The sequence below is a fragment of the Adelges cooleyi genome, unplaced genomic scaffold, assembly GCF_023614345.1.
Source record: "Adelges cooleyi isolate 19-005CV unplaced genomic scaffold, UGA_ACOO_1.1 ACOO_flye_CR_arks_rails_tigmint_CR_PRNA_108, whole genome shotgun sequence".
NCBI lineage: Eukaryota > Metazoa > Arthropoda > Insecta > Hemiptera > Adelgidae > Adelges > Adelges cooleyi.
In genome coordinates, this window is record NW_026095761.1 from 3,386,797 (window position 1) to 3,402,146 (window position 15,350).

General features: G+C 29.9%; 1 protein-coding gene and 1 long non-coding RNA gene across 2 annotated transcripts in view; one reads left to right on the forward strand and one right to left on the reverse strand.

Moving 5' to 3' along the window:
- The window catches only part of LOC126840931 (uncharacterized), a 43,807-nt gene that overhangs the window by 24,604 nt on the left and 3,853 nt on the right, over nt 1–15,350 (reverse strand). The gene's annotated exons all lie outside the window — the stretch shown is intronic.
- The window catches only part of LOC126840925 (GTPase-activating Rap/Ran-GAP domain-like protein 3), an 88,988-nt gene that overhangs the window by 1,952 nt on the left and 71,686 nt on the right, over nt 1–15,350 (forward strand). The window contains exon 2 of the mRNA XM_050576947.1: nt 14,398–14,467. Within this exon, the coding sequence (XP_050432904.1) occupies nt 14,398–14,467 (70 nt within the window). The remainder of the gene's footprint in view (nt 1–14,397; nt 14,468–15,350) is intronic.

A 15,350-nucleotide genomic window follows, 5' to 3' on the forward strand; every position in this document is an offset into this window, starting at 1 on the left:
TTTGTAATACCTTGTCGTTTTAATATTCTATTAACGCCTTGGAACCGATGTTCGGAGTAAGTCCTGTATTGTGTGTTTTTCAAAACAGTTTGGGCGGACTCGTTTCTCGGCATACAAGCGATGACTGCGGTAATAATAAATTCATAAGATTTGAACAAACGGTACACTGCGACGAAACCAGAAACAATTTCTAATAAGAACCTGAATAAATAATGAAACACCAACATACTGTACTCGTATTATTATGTATATTGTACATCCTGTCACTCTAAAAAAAAAAATTAAATAAATAAAATACATAATTTACTTAAGTAAAGTAGTGCGTCTTCGCGAACCGTGACGTGCATACAATTGGATTAACGAATTTTTTTTCTTATTAATGTTATTCAAATTGTATTAACCAACTGCTAGGTACTAAAGCTCGAGTGCATGATTTTGCCATTCTAAATTCTTGAAAAGTTACACGTTTTTTTAATTTCATCCGTAAATAAAAGTATTTAATAAAAAAAATCGAGTCTTCTAATAAAAGCCTCTAAAATGTTTTTATAAAAAACAAACATCAAACGCGGTATATGTATTATATTTTCTATTGCCTAAGTATTAGATAAGTAGCTGATGTATACGAGCGCAAAAACATCAACTGTTATCGAATATTTTTTTATAATTTTAGTTTAACCTTAACAAAAAAAAAATTTAATTAAATTTAGTTACGTGATCTATGTGAACCATTTTTAGCGATTTTGTCTCTGTTGTAATTTATTTTCCAAGGCAATTGGGACAGAATAAATTATGTATATTTTTTTTCATACTAATCAACCATTACATCGTAAAAAAAAAATGTTTTATTTATAACTCACGGCAATTTTTAAATTAAAAATTTCGACCGAGGGAGTCGCGGTAAACAAACCATTTAGTATTCTTTATAAATAAGTCCAGTGTTTACTGTTCATACTAATTTGCACGGGAGATTACAGAAAGAGGTGGTGAATCTTTTATGCTAATTTAACAAGTGACAGACATAGAAAATATACATAGATTATGTTTAAGTGTTTAGAAGCCGTTAAATACAAGACAATTATTGAAAAATTAAAACAAATATTTGGCTGGTAAATCGAGGTGTGAATGGGAGAGGTAGAGAGAAGCGTCAAAAGGTGTTTGTTGTTGAATATTAATAAGGTGTTATGTAGGGCCAAAGGTAACTGTATGAAAATGCGGTAAAGCTAATGAAATAAGATATGAAAATAGAAAGTGAACGAAATTAAAAGCTTTACTACAATTGGTCATTTTCACTTTCACACAAACACATCGATAATGTGCTTTATTCTCTACCGTTGTCTATCAAAAGACCTTTTTTATTTTCCAATTAATTTTCTCTTTACCAAAGGCCAGTCCCCGCCAGACTATAAATATGCTAACATGGCGAGTACGATGATAATTCAAAATGCCACAAATAGCTTCTGAATATATTTATATATTTTTTTTTGCATAACCGTGTTATATTTAAGTATCTATTTGGGAAATACTATTAGATAATACAATATACTTGTAACTTATAAAGTGACATGCAGTTGCACAACTGAAATCGATATTGGCTTTTCTACAAAACGTCATGTACAGTATTATTATTTCCACCTCATTCCATTGGCATTTAAAATGTAGATTTTTCATTTATACTTTCATAGCAGTTAAAAGGAAATAAGCAAAATTTGTATAGATTTCTTAGCGGCCAGTGAACCTCAAATTTAAATATCAACTCACGTGTAAAAAATCTTAAATAGAATTTCAAGAAATCTAAGAGTCGCGGAATACATGTAATGTAATCAACTAATAAAAAATATTATGCTTGAAGGGCATATTTCCAATCAATGTGAGTGTTTCAAAACGATCAGCATTGAGTCGATAGTTGTTTTCTTTAGCAGTGAATAAACTTGTGTACAATCGACGTTCAATGCGAAGCATCTGGATATCTTTGTGTGGTATGCTTTCTTTTTTTTGCCATTTTTTACTTATTGCTCTTCTTTTTTTTTGCATCTGCAATTTTCATTTATTTCGAAAATATCTGTTTCTATTGTTTGGCATTGATCGGTTGGTTTAATATTTGTTTCTTTCTTTTTTTTTTCCTGTTGAATAATTGGTTTCTGTGTATTACTCATTTTCCTACCGACTTCCCTATTGAACTTTAGCGGGCATTTTTCAATTTATTTTCCTCATCCAACATCCTTTTTCCGAAGTTAGCTTCTTTTTGTTTGGTAATTTTACCTTTTTCAAATTCAATGTTATGTCCGCTATTTTCTACATGTTCGACCACTACAGATTTGTACAAGCGATGAGTAACAAAACAAACAATATCATCTATTCAGTGATATCTTAATTTTAAGAATACAAAACTATGACTTGGATTTACTATGTGGTATAAGTTTGTTAGTACATATATATATATATATATATATATATTTATTTGATCAACGTGAACATTTAATTCTTTGTAAGATAATATTTTAATACTCGACCTTATAGTATATTTTTTCTTATAAAAAAAAAAAATAGTTATAAGGATATTATGGGTCTTGCGTTGTGTTCGCGTTAACCCTTACCTAATCAGAGAAGGCAACCGGTTCATTTTCAAAAAACCAACGAGAAGATTTGTATCTTCGAAAGTAACATTCATTAATAACCATCCACTAGTGAACGGGTATAGTTTTAAGAAAATATATTACACTATCCGAATTTGCCAAAAAGGTTTTCTCCGCAAAAGTAATAATAGGTATATACGCATAAATTTCAAATTAATAAAGCGATAAAGAAAAACTTTACGAAAGTATAGCGCCATTTATTTTCGTTTAAATTCGTTCCAAAAAAAGGTTTTGAATAATAAAAATAAATAAATAAACGCTTAAAAAAAAGCAAAAGCTAAAAAGAACCAATTTATTGCTGTACTGTGTGTTGGTTTATTCTGTACTTACTAAAGCAAGTAAAATCTAAAGACTGTGCTGGTTTTTATTGTACTTAGTTTTAGTGGTATGGTTTTCTGCTGTTTTCTTTGCTAGTAAAAAAAAAGTAAAAAAGTTGTGTTTTACTATACTCGATTATATAATAGTTATTAAACGTTAACACAAGTATTATTATGTTTCACCATTTTCAATAAGACATATCAAATATAAATATTAAATAAGATATATTATATGTTTATTAAATATAATTTTAAACTGTTGCTTGATGTATTTAATGCTTTAGCTAATAAGAATAATAATTACCTAACAGAAATTGCGACCTCAGCATTCAAACACTCGATATTCATTTTTTTTCATTATTATTTTTGTGTTCTCTTTAAGTTAATTGGATATTGTCATATTGATCTTCAAATATATAATTATTAGCTAATATCTTTAGTGTTAAAGATAATACTACACACATATTTTATGCTCGAGAACTGATCAATAATCTACTGTGTTCAACCAAATCTAGTATCAAATAGACATGCGGGAAAAAAAAATGGTAACTTTTGTTTAAAATTTGGTATACTTAAACAGTATTTATATAATAGGCCGTATATCAAATTTCAAGTTTATAAACTTTGTCGACTTTTTCAATTTTTGACCCGTCCACAGCTCTTACATAGTACTTACCTCCGATAAACCGGCCATTTCATATTTTCATCAACTAAAGTATACGATACAAAACGAGCTCACCGGCGGCACCGATTCAATTTAATCTTCAAATAACCCGGGGAATAATATTACAGTGGCAGGGCACTGACGCTTTTGAATTTCAATTTACCGTGGGCGTCGTAGAATTGTAATTGTGCAAACTCAGAATTATTATTGCCTTAATGAGGTCTCAAGTACAGCAACTGAATATCAACACATCTTACGACACGTCTTACGGTTCGGTCGGATTTCTATTCTCGACAAACCAAACGAAACTCGACGTTTTAATACCGGGTTTCGATTGTTATCGAAATTCAATTCAATTGAATTAATATAAATAGTATATTATTTTCAAGAGACGCCGCCGCTTTGTTAACAATAATATTATGATCTATTACCATATTGTTAAAACGCGCGATTCTCACTACAAGTCCATTTGTCTTATTAAAACTCTTATTTATATATTTTATTAAGGCATGTATTGAATGTACAGTGTAGTAAATAGACAATTGGTCGTTGTCGAATATTATTAAAATGACTAAAAAGCGAAAAGAAATAGTTATAGAATGGCCGTCTTGCTCATGCGGAACTCAGACTTGGAAAAAAATAACATCTAGAAAAGTAACAATAAAAACTTATGATAATTATTTTATTTAAAAAACATAATTACATAAATATTCTAAAACTATAAAAAAAAATCGTTTTATTATTATATAATTTAGTTGTCTCCATTGTTATAATCGTTATTAATATACTACATGATTAAGTTTACAGAATATAATAAAGGATTAAAAATAAATCATTAAATTAAATTAAACGATTTTCGACTACGGTCTATGATGATGTTTATTAATTAGTAAAAATGCACAAAATATTAAATCCTAAAAATAGCTGATAATTACATTACATCTTATAAGAACTAGTATTTTAGTACTAATTTTTTAATCTATTTCATTAGAAATTTGATAATAAAAATTGATTAACAAAATAAACTACATATAATAAGGTTACGGCTTGACACATAAAATATATAATTTAAGAATTTTGTATATTGTATACATTAAATTAATTAAATTGATTTCTTTAATTTAATTTAGATTTTGTATAGAATTGTGAAATATTTCATAGTGAGATAAGAGAACAATTTATTTATTTTTTTTTAGTTATTAGTTTAATCGAATAGTGGTAATTAGTCTATACATTATTTACTTTTTACAAATATCAACGCCCTAAATTCCAGCCTCAATTCTGACAGATATTTTGTGTTTTTTTTTAAGTGACCGGACGTTTTGACCAAATTTAATTTAATTATTATAAACTATACTTTCGTCAATTGAATTTAATTTTGAATCAGTCCATAACTTCTGCATAAATCTGTCGGCCATACCCCAAAAATATACTTAAAAATAGGTAGGTAGCAGTGTAATATATAGACTACAGAAACTTATCTTAAACCCATCATATTTGTATGATTTATGCTACGACACGGTATCGTCAGAGTGTGGGTATACAGCAAAGTGACATGTTTAGGGGAGTTTTCAGAACAAAAAAAGTTCAATAATTATTACACGTGGGAATTGACCGGTTCGATCAATGTGATAAATGCTGAAAACAATTTTCGATTCCCTCGACGGGTTGTGCTATCAAATATTATCATGGCGCCCCCCCCCCCCATCCCCCTAAAATATTGTTTGTACTATGCTACCATAAAAAACTATGGCAACAACAAAACCTCCCTGAGGACACTTTTTGACAAAACACCGTTACGTTTTCAATTTTGTATCGATTTATCCAGATAAAATGTCAACGTTATTTTGTAAAATTTAAATTTATAATATTGTATTCCATCCGCGAAAATATTATAAATTTTAATATTTTTGGCACTGAATAATAATCAAAAGTATTATGCCCGGGTAAAGGGTAGTTTTTGTGAATGATTTTAATCTTTATTTTTACACAATAACGTGATCTGGCCACCGTACCGTACCTACTGTGGCAATACGTGCAAAATGTCTATGGTACTTCTTAAAAGCTCCCATGTTTAAGAAAGAAGACTTGAAATTAATCTGTTTGGAAATAATGAAGGAGACATAGACATTTGTATTCTGTGTGATTTATAATTAGTGTCAAGATACTGATAAATATATTTTGTATTTAATACTTTTTTATTTATTTAATATACTTATGCTGTTTATTCGATTATTTTATGTGTCCTAAATGATTAATTTTACTATTACTACTTATTATTTATTAATAAATGTTTTTAATCTCCATGATTATTTTACAACCTATAACCATTGTCGTCTAAAAGGTATATTGTGTCACTAAATACAGCCTGGTAGACAAACTGGAGCCGCTTTGGGTTTTTTTTTTTAAATAAAAATTGTTCTCTATATTTTATTATTAAATATATTAAACCTACATATAATACCAGACCCTATTATAGTTAACCCAGTCAAGTATACGGCTATTCATATTAAATTGTTCATCTCTTCTATCGGTTGTGTGCTTGTATATGGATTTTCTATAACGCGTTTTCTTAACTCCTTTCACTATTGTTTTTTTTTTTATGACCCATCTCGTTCATTTCAGTTTATTCCAATAAATAATATATATTTATAATATATATATATATAATATGTTATAAGCCAAGTGCTAACCGTACTTTTGCAATTTTAAAATTTGGGTTTTTTTTTTGGTTATTGTGAAGTTTTGTTTAAACCGCTTTGGTTTTTTTTTAACTGAACGCTTTGTTCTATTTCTATGAATTACATCTGCGCAATTATTGTTTTAAAGTTAGACCTATATTTTTTTGTAATTGCATTTTTTATTATTTTTTTAACTCACCATCGACTGACATTGTTTATTCAGTTTGACACGACGCTACGGTTAATGCATATTTTTGTTTAACAAACAACTGGAAAAAAAACTCTATCGCGTAACCCGTCGGTGGATTATCAACTTTTGTAGGACTATAACTTTGTTTGTGACCTCACAACTTGCTTTGAATTGTTATAACTACTTTAGAGAATATACCATATTGGATATCCAACATTTTAGAGGTTTGATCAATATCGTGTTGGTATGTTATAATAAATAAACAGAAGAGTTTTTATTGAAAAAATACAATTAAAAAATTATACTTTTAATTTAAAACCAATTCAACTAAAATGTTAATAGGTTAATTGTTTTTTCTATATTTTTTTTTATCTGTATTATACACACAACATTAAAACCAGTACTTGTCTATAATTTACAGCAAATATAACCAAACTTCATTGGCAGTTTGCTATAAATGTATTTTATTAATGTTATCGTAGTGATAAATTGTCGATATACGTTTGCATTTTACTGTTCTGGTCTTCATAAGCACGTTGTACTTAAGTAGGTACAATACGCTAAAATATTCTAAAAATCAAATGTCCTATAAGTAAATGACGGTAACATGATAATAATATTTAATGGTCAGAAAAAAGTAATTTTTTTGCAGTGATTTCCAATTGCAAAATGTCCAAACCAAACTTCGGAGCAATAAACAATACACATACAGTAACAAAATATTGTATTTTTCACCGTCCTTCTTTTATTACCATATCAAACAATAGTAGCATTCCAGACTTAAGGTCTGAAAATTAATCTGAATGTAGATCTAGAGTGGGGATAAATCGTGCAGGATTTTTTAACAGTTAGTATTTTTGTTAGTTTCTTACAACGTTATAAATTGACCAGTCAACAGTCGATATACTCATTTATTTATTATTGACTTTAGTGTATTATTTTTCGAATTGTTTTCATTCTTATTTTTAGCGTGTATTTTTTCTTAATAAATATAATACAACTGGGTATAATACTCATTATTATTATTAAAGAGGCTAACGTCTCAAATGCCAACAGAGACTTAAATGAAAATGGTTTTGTGTGGCATTTTATATTATAAGCCAAAGTATGACAACAAAATATCGTAGTGGACAATAATTGTTTTACCGTCAAATACCAGAACTAATAAAATGATAAAGTTTGTTGATAAATATTGATGTAACAATATTTGGAGATTATTGTCGACATTTACAGCAATAACACAACAATTAACCTATGCATATTATGTGATGTTAATTTTTGTGCCGAAATTGCTGACCGGTTGCAAAGGCCACTTTTAGAGACTTAATGTATTGTAGTGTAACTGCATTGTAAAATTGCAGTAGCCTGACCGTGACTAAACCCAATGACAATAGAGACTTTGCTTTTGGTCTTACAATTCAGCTTGAAAATGAACACCTTGTTGCATCTGACTCCTCAAATACATATATTGTATGAATAAATATATGTATACATAAAATATTTGCTTTATGGATTTTTAAATTAATTTTGATGCATAAGGCTTTATAGTTACCGTTGTATTTTTTAGAATTTTCCATCGCTAAGGTTGTTCGACCATCGGCTTAAGCCGTTAATAATTATATATATATTTATATATATATATATATACATAAGATATGCTACTAAATGCTGATCATTATTTCATTAACATACATATTTTAGTTGAGTACTTTCTTTGGCCTACAAACATTTTATGACCAAGCCAGGTAGTTTGATAAAATAATGTAAATCTGAGTCGTCTTAACTAACCGCAATATACGTACAACATTATATGTGATGGACTTAAATGTAAAATGCATAAGTTGAGTAGATGAGCGGATAAAATAAGACATAATAGACAATATCTAATTTAAACGGACATTTCTTAAAATAATAAATTGTATTTTTTTTTTTATAATAATTCCCTTGCTTAATTCAACTTTTATGCAACTGGGTTTTCGTCGTACTTAAAAAACGCTATTTATTAATTTTTAAAATTTTTAAAGAATATCCCTTTTTGGAATATTTATTTTACAAAACCTGCATGTTTATACCGACGTTTGTGTGTAGCTGAAAATATATTGTTTTTTATTTATTCATTTTATTATTTGTCAATACTCACAATATTTGTTTAGCCGCTAGACCGAATTCTTCATATTAAATTCAAGTCCATAAATCAGAAAGCGTACTTTATCAGGCCAATCACTTTCAGATATAAAAATTTCTGTAGACCTAGTGTGGGCTGTAACCTCTCACGCTCTGTTTCCACAATGCCCCCAAACCCACGTAGTGTCCTTTTCCTCGTTATGTACATAAGTTGACCGTTTTTGAAATCAATTTAACGTTCCAATGTAATTTCTATATGCAAGTTGTCAAAAGCATGTACGGTCTTGCTGACTAAATAAATTAAACATTAATAATAATTAAACTTTAACAACTTCTATATCCAGGGACCGAGTCGAATTCCCAACAGTCCGTCTGTATGTGACAATGTGTTTTATCGCGCTCGAGTTTCCATTTAACTTATTCTAACCAAACGTTGTGCTAAATATACATTATAACCAAGTACACCATTAAAACTTGGACGGTTGTAAAGGAACAAAACAAAAATAAGAATTATTTTCTAATAATTATGTTGCATTCTACTATATGGATTCTTCATAAAATCTAACTACTCGGTTGAATCCTATAATGTATACTTCCTGACACAAAAGAATCTACCAACGTCTGACCCATATTTTTGCAAACGTTATTCAAGTATTGACCAACTTAGGATGACCATGCAATGATGACTATATCAAATTATTATTTTACAACTGTATACAATAAAATTTGTTGCCGTTGTTATCCATTGTCAATATAATGAAAACATTATTCAGAGAACTGTTTTTATTTGGTTTGTCATCGTTTGTGGAAAGTACTTTATCTAAAGAATATTCTATACAAATAGTTATAGTTATAGTTATAGTTAGAAATAGTTTGACTATTTTTTTTTTTAAGTGCCATTAACAAATATTTTGTACATTTTTTTTTAGTATTTTTCTCGATTTTGATAGGCAAGGGGTGAAGGTTTTTAAATGTTGGCCCAATATTTCTGATCTTTAGACTAGCTACATGAAAAAAATTGTTTCTGCGTTTTAAAGACAAAAAATAAAATAAAAATACATCTCGTTAAACGAAGCAAAAATATACTTTTTTATAAAAAAAAAACTAAAAATGATTAATTACACAGTACTATAGATTTTAAATGTGTTAAAATTTGACAAACAAACTTTGTTAAACATTATGAATCTCTGGTGTAAAAATGATTATCGATGAGTGTAGTATTACAAGAATAGCCCGATTGACTCATAGGTAGTATTAAATAAAAATATTATATGGATACTAATCCGGCTGTTTAAATAATAATAAATAACAATGATTTGTTAGGATCTTCGGTGTTTATATTGTACGTTACAATGCACGTACTACAACAGCATTTGTAATTTAGTAAGACATGCATTTTCCATTTGTCATTGTAAATCTTGGCGTCTAGACGCGATTACTTGAGATTGCTAAGACTTTTTTTTTTATGCGGCACGCTTTATATCCTTTATATAAAACGTACACTTGAATATTGTAACTCTTGTGCATTTTGTATAAATATCAAAAGCAATACAATAGTCAACAGCTATACCATGTTACCCAAATCGTACATAGATAGTGGATTTTATTTGTTATTTTTTACACAATGACATAATGTATTTCACTTGAAATGCACATTGATCAAAAAGCTGTAAATATAAATATTATGATCTTGATTTTTTTATGATAGGTATTTTTTTTTTCCAAATACATTTAGAAGTTATTGGCAGTAAGTACGGCAATAGAAAATAGTTAGTAACAACAGCTGATGAAGCTAATACGATTAAGTTGTTGGTAAAATACTAAAATTATCAAGTCATTAAACAGTTATCTCATCAAGCAGTTATTGAATAAGAATCAGGCTGTAAGACAGCAGAGCAAATACCATGTTACATTTCTTTGTTAAAATCAACCGCAATACAGAAAAAATGTCTAATGTATTATGTATATATATATTCTACTAACTCGGTTAATTGTTTTACAAAAATCTATTAAATTTTGATATATTGACTATTTCAAGATCTGTTTATAATAATTGAGGATTAGATGATATGGGGAATGTGTGTCAGCCGGCATGATCATGTTGACAGAAAAAGATCAGCTGATTAGTTTTGATTTAGTTTTCGGGTGACTTCAGGCGATAATCAACATTTTTATGGGTTTTGAACTCAGTTTTAGACTATGTCGGGTGGAAAATATTTTATTCGAAACCGTTAGCGATTTGAAAGTCATAAATGGTTTTATTATCGGGGGAAAAAATTGCTCGGTAAACGACTAGAAATTTACATAAGCGACACGCAACTCATCCATTTGTTTCCGGCTATCTCTTAAGCCTGCTCTCGTTTGATCCGTTCCTTAAGGCGCATCTTCCTAGATCTTCGGTCAATCACGTGCCATTCATATATTTTACAATATGCAATGGGTGGTGGGGGGAGGTACCTTATTGTAATACCAGATCGTTTGTACTCCAAGCGAGAGTTGTGCAAACATTTGTTTTCCAAAAGGATTCCCTGCGGACAGAGACTATAGTGCAATGATATCTTATCTTTAGCCGGATTTCTTATCAGTTTTTGTACAATAAAAACTTCTATTAATCAAATTTTAATTAAACTAAAAAACCCACTAAGTATAAAAAAAAGTTTGTTAATACACTTAAATTTCTTTAAAATATGTTTGAATATCGAACTTCTGTAAAGTAATGGCCAAAACATTCATACAATTTTAGTGATCATTTGAGTTTTTATTTGGACAAAATCCATCTTCTATTTAACAAATTGAAAGGCTTGTAAGGATACATGAACAATTCTTATATAGGACGTTATATAAGAGATTTAAGAATAGGTTTTTACTTATGTCATCAGAAAGTCGAGAACTTTATGTGTGTCGCCTCGACGAGATTTTAATAACAACTTGATTATTAAAACCAAAATGAATGCTTAAAATATTTCTTTATTCTTTTACCTTCATTTTAATAATTTTGGGACAGCTGTATCGAGAAAGCCAACTCATGCTTTTATACCGTAAAATTGCATGTGAGGCACTCTGTTGAATGTTGAGCGCTTTGATATTGATACATTATGATAATAATGTATTATATTGTTTTAATGTATATAAGTTACCTAATGTCTGCCGATACACCGTTTAACAATATTATTTTCCAAACGACGAATCTTACATTTCTATTGAACCATAACTATTATTGTTTTATCGCCAAAACTGTCGTTGTCGGTAGGTATATTATTATTCTGACTGGCGTTTAAAAATAAATATAAATGAAATGGTAGACCGGGTACGCATAAGTTGCAACCCCAACAGCGTTAACCCCCGTCCCTTAAAATCCCTCAAGGCCGGTGGTTTATTTCGCATAGGTCACATCTCAGACCCGTACCGATTATTAAAATCGTGATTTGGCGGGGTTTTTATTGTTTTTTTCTCGGCTCCTAAAAATAAAAAAATACCTATCTTAAAATGTTTTAAATCATTTGTAAAATATTTCTATGCATTACTATTATTATAATTGTAATCGATAATTCCATTAAAAAACGCTACAACGCGTTATGTTGTGCTCGTCTTTTTTTTTTTTTAATATATATCTTATTGCTGTAAAATAAATTGAAATTTTCATTTGAACGGAGAGTTAATCGCGTCTTCCCCGTGGATTAACTTGAACTGTGGAATTTCCGGTATCTTCAATACACCGTTGTCAGTAAAGGAAGTATACAAATCTATACATGTATATAATAGTGTTGGAAAATAAATAATTGGAACTTTACCAATTTTACTGTGTTTTGTGAGTTTGTTTCCGAGGCGAAAAAAAAACTTTTAACGAACCAAATTTGTCTTATGTTTGCTGTATACGAATTTGTTCTTCGACCGTTTGCTCAAGGCAAAATCGTTCAAATGACACGGGTAGTAAAGAAAAAACATATTTTTAACAATGTCTCTAATTAAAAAAAACAATATCGAGTTCGAAGGGTTATCTGGTCGGTAAAAAAAAAACTAACGATGACTCCAATTATTAATACACCAGTCCTCTCGTTATCGATAATGATGAATAATTCATACAAATATTATACCATCGAGATGTTTATTTTATTTACCCCTTGTAAAGCGAAAAAAAAACATTTACAATATTAAAATAAAATACCATATTTTTTAGTTTCCTATGAACTCTTAAACATTTTTTTTTTAATGAAACCGTTTTCTCTTTTTTAACCCTTTCGTTAGGCGAGTGGTCTATAGTGTTATAGACCAGTAACGCTCTATTGAAATCCAGGGGTAGATACAAGGGGAGCTGTCCCTCCCTTATGAACTTAAATTGTATACATTAAAAGCGTATTTTTATGTTTATTATTTTTTTTTTTTATATACAACATGTTACAGTATATATATTTTTTTCTACGTAAGCTTTAACTTGATGATTATTGCTTATAATATGTATTCATAGTGATTTCTTTTTAGAACCCCCTCCCCTTTTTTTATCCCTAGATCCGCCACTGGAATATTTATGATACTCAAATAAACGTCTTATTATTTGTTGTGGCTCAAATCGAGAAACCCCACTAGGGTTTAGTTACCTTAGTTCAGTGCCGAGCATACACATCCACTGCGTGTAACCTTGTCATTACCAAAACACACATAATATATTATTTCACTGGCATTCCCACAGAGTTGGACCGTGTACGTATAAATGCCTTTGCGCAGTGAGGGGTAGCAAAGATCGCCCATTATGGGTCATTGAAAATCACAAAGTATAATAATATTATTATGATGCTACTAACACCGTATGGCTTTCACAAACGTTTGACCACAATAAATATATATTATATTTTGCTCTATGAAAATATTGATCCAAACACTAATAATTACCCACACCGTTGCTGTTCGTATGGACGGCACATTCATATTGTAAAGTATAGTAATAATAATCAAATTATTCACTTTTTTCAAAGCATAAAACCAAATATACAACCGGTGATGTCGAACAATTTTAATATCGCCTCCCCGGTACAACAATGACACAACTGCAATAATTGAAATTTTACAGAAGAACCAAAAAACCAAATTATTTTTCACTAAAATGTTAATAATTCATGAATGCACAATTAATTATTACAACTACAGTTACGTCGTTTTTCTACTTTATGCGTTCGCTATATCTAAACACATAAAATCATTAAGTCCATTTTATCAAATTTTGCAGTTGTGTCATTGTTTTACCGGGGCGGTGATATTATTTATCAGTTGTTTTTTTTTTTAAAGATATTTGTATTCTAAGCACTTAAATGTACTAAATTTAACATTTTTGGTAAGTTACAAGCAAGAAGGGAAGGTATTATATTTTAATTTTAATCAAAACTAACAAATAAAATTGTTGATATTTTTAAAATCGATAAAAAAAACGTCTACGGTAGGATATAACGCGTAAGTATAACGAATGAAAACCTAAAATTCAGTAAGTCTTTATTTACTTCAGGTAAATTGCAAATACGAGTGAAAATACCCAAGGGACACCTTTTATACTTTGTGATTTTTTTTTAAATATTTGTTGTATTTTTCATCTCCGCAAAGTACACTGAAATCAAAGTTGTCGTTATAAAAGAACCTTGATTATATGTTGCACAATATGAGAAAACCTAGAATACTCGGTTTAACGTCGAACGCAATTCAACTAAGACTTAGTTACTAAGTGTATCCGTATTGAGCGAGCGTAGAAACATAAGGGTGAAATTATTTTTGACATTAAATATATTTTTACTTTTATTTTCAGATCGTCGTCTAATGATCTCATTTCTCGGCGAGGTGTGTTCAGCCGGCGTCACTACGGATCCGTGGAACTGGTAAGCATAACCGACGGTTAACATTTAAATAATATTGTCAACAAACAGGAAAGAGAAAATAATACAATCCAAATAACGATCAGAGTGCAATCGTTTTGTCGTGATCCAATATGGCGATCAACCACGGTGTGTGAGCGAGGTAGATAAATAATTACAAAATATATAGGTGCTCTGCACTGGAACAGGGGAAATCGTTTTGCGAGGAAAACATTCAACGGTGGTTTTATATTTATTCTTTTTGGATTGTTTGCGCGTTTTTGCGATATCGTCTCCGACACTTAAGTACAAATTTCCGACGGTGAAAATACTCGGGAAGAAGTTGTCGGTGTACATGAATGGCGCAGTCCGTCGGGCGATGGTAAATGTAATTCTCTTTCAAAAACATATCCTGTTATGTGTGTGTTGGTATACCATTTACATTATGTATATACACGTATAAATATAATATTATGTGTATGTGTGTGTTTCATATTGTAACCGCCCGGAGATTTCCATTACAGAGACTCCTGTGTGCAAACTCTTCACATCCACTCGGCGAAACTCTTGTATAAATATTATATTCACGTTTATTCTTTGACCGTAGTTTAAAATCGTTAATATTCGTTTTATTAACTGTGCCCCCTCCCCCTCTCCGGTCCGTGAAATGTCGAGGCACCGACCCCAGCTGGTTTTGTCCTACAGCACTGAACAAAATGATATATGGAACGCGCATACGGATTGAAATATGTCCCGACCTAGGATGCAGCCATGTTAGTTTTCCATGATAAATATTAAAATGTTAAATTAGATGACACAACGAGGAACTGACGAAGGAGATATAACAAAGAAAGGTTGTACGATATGATGGAACAAGCACCGGTAACAAGCTTTGTTAAGGGCCAAA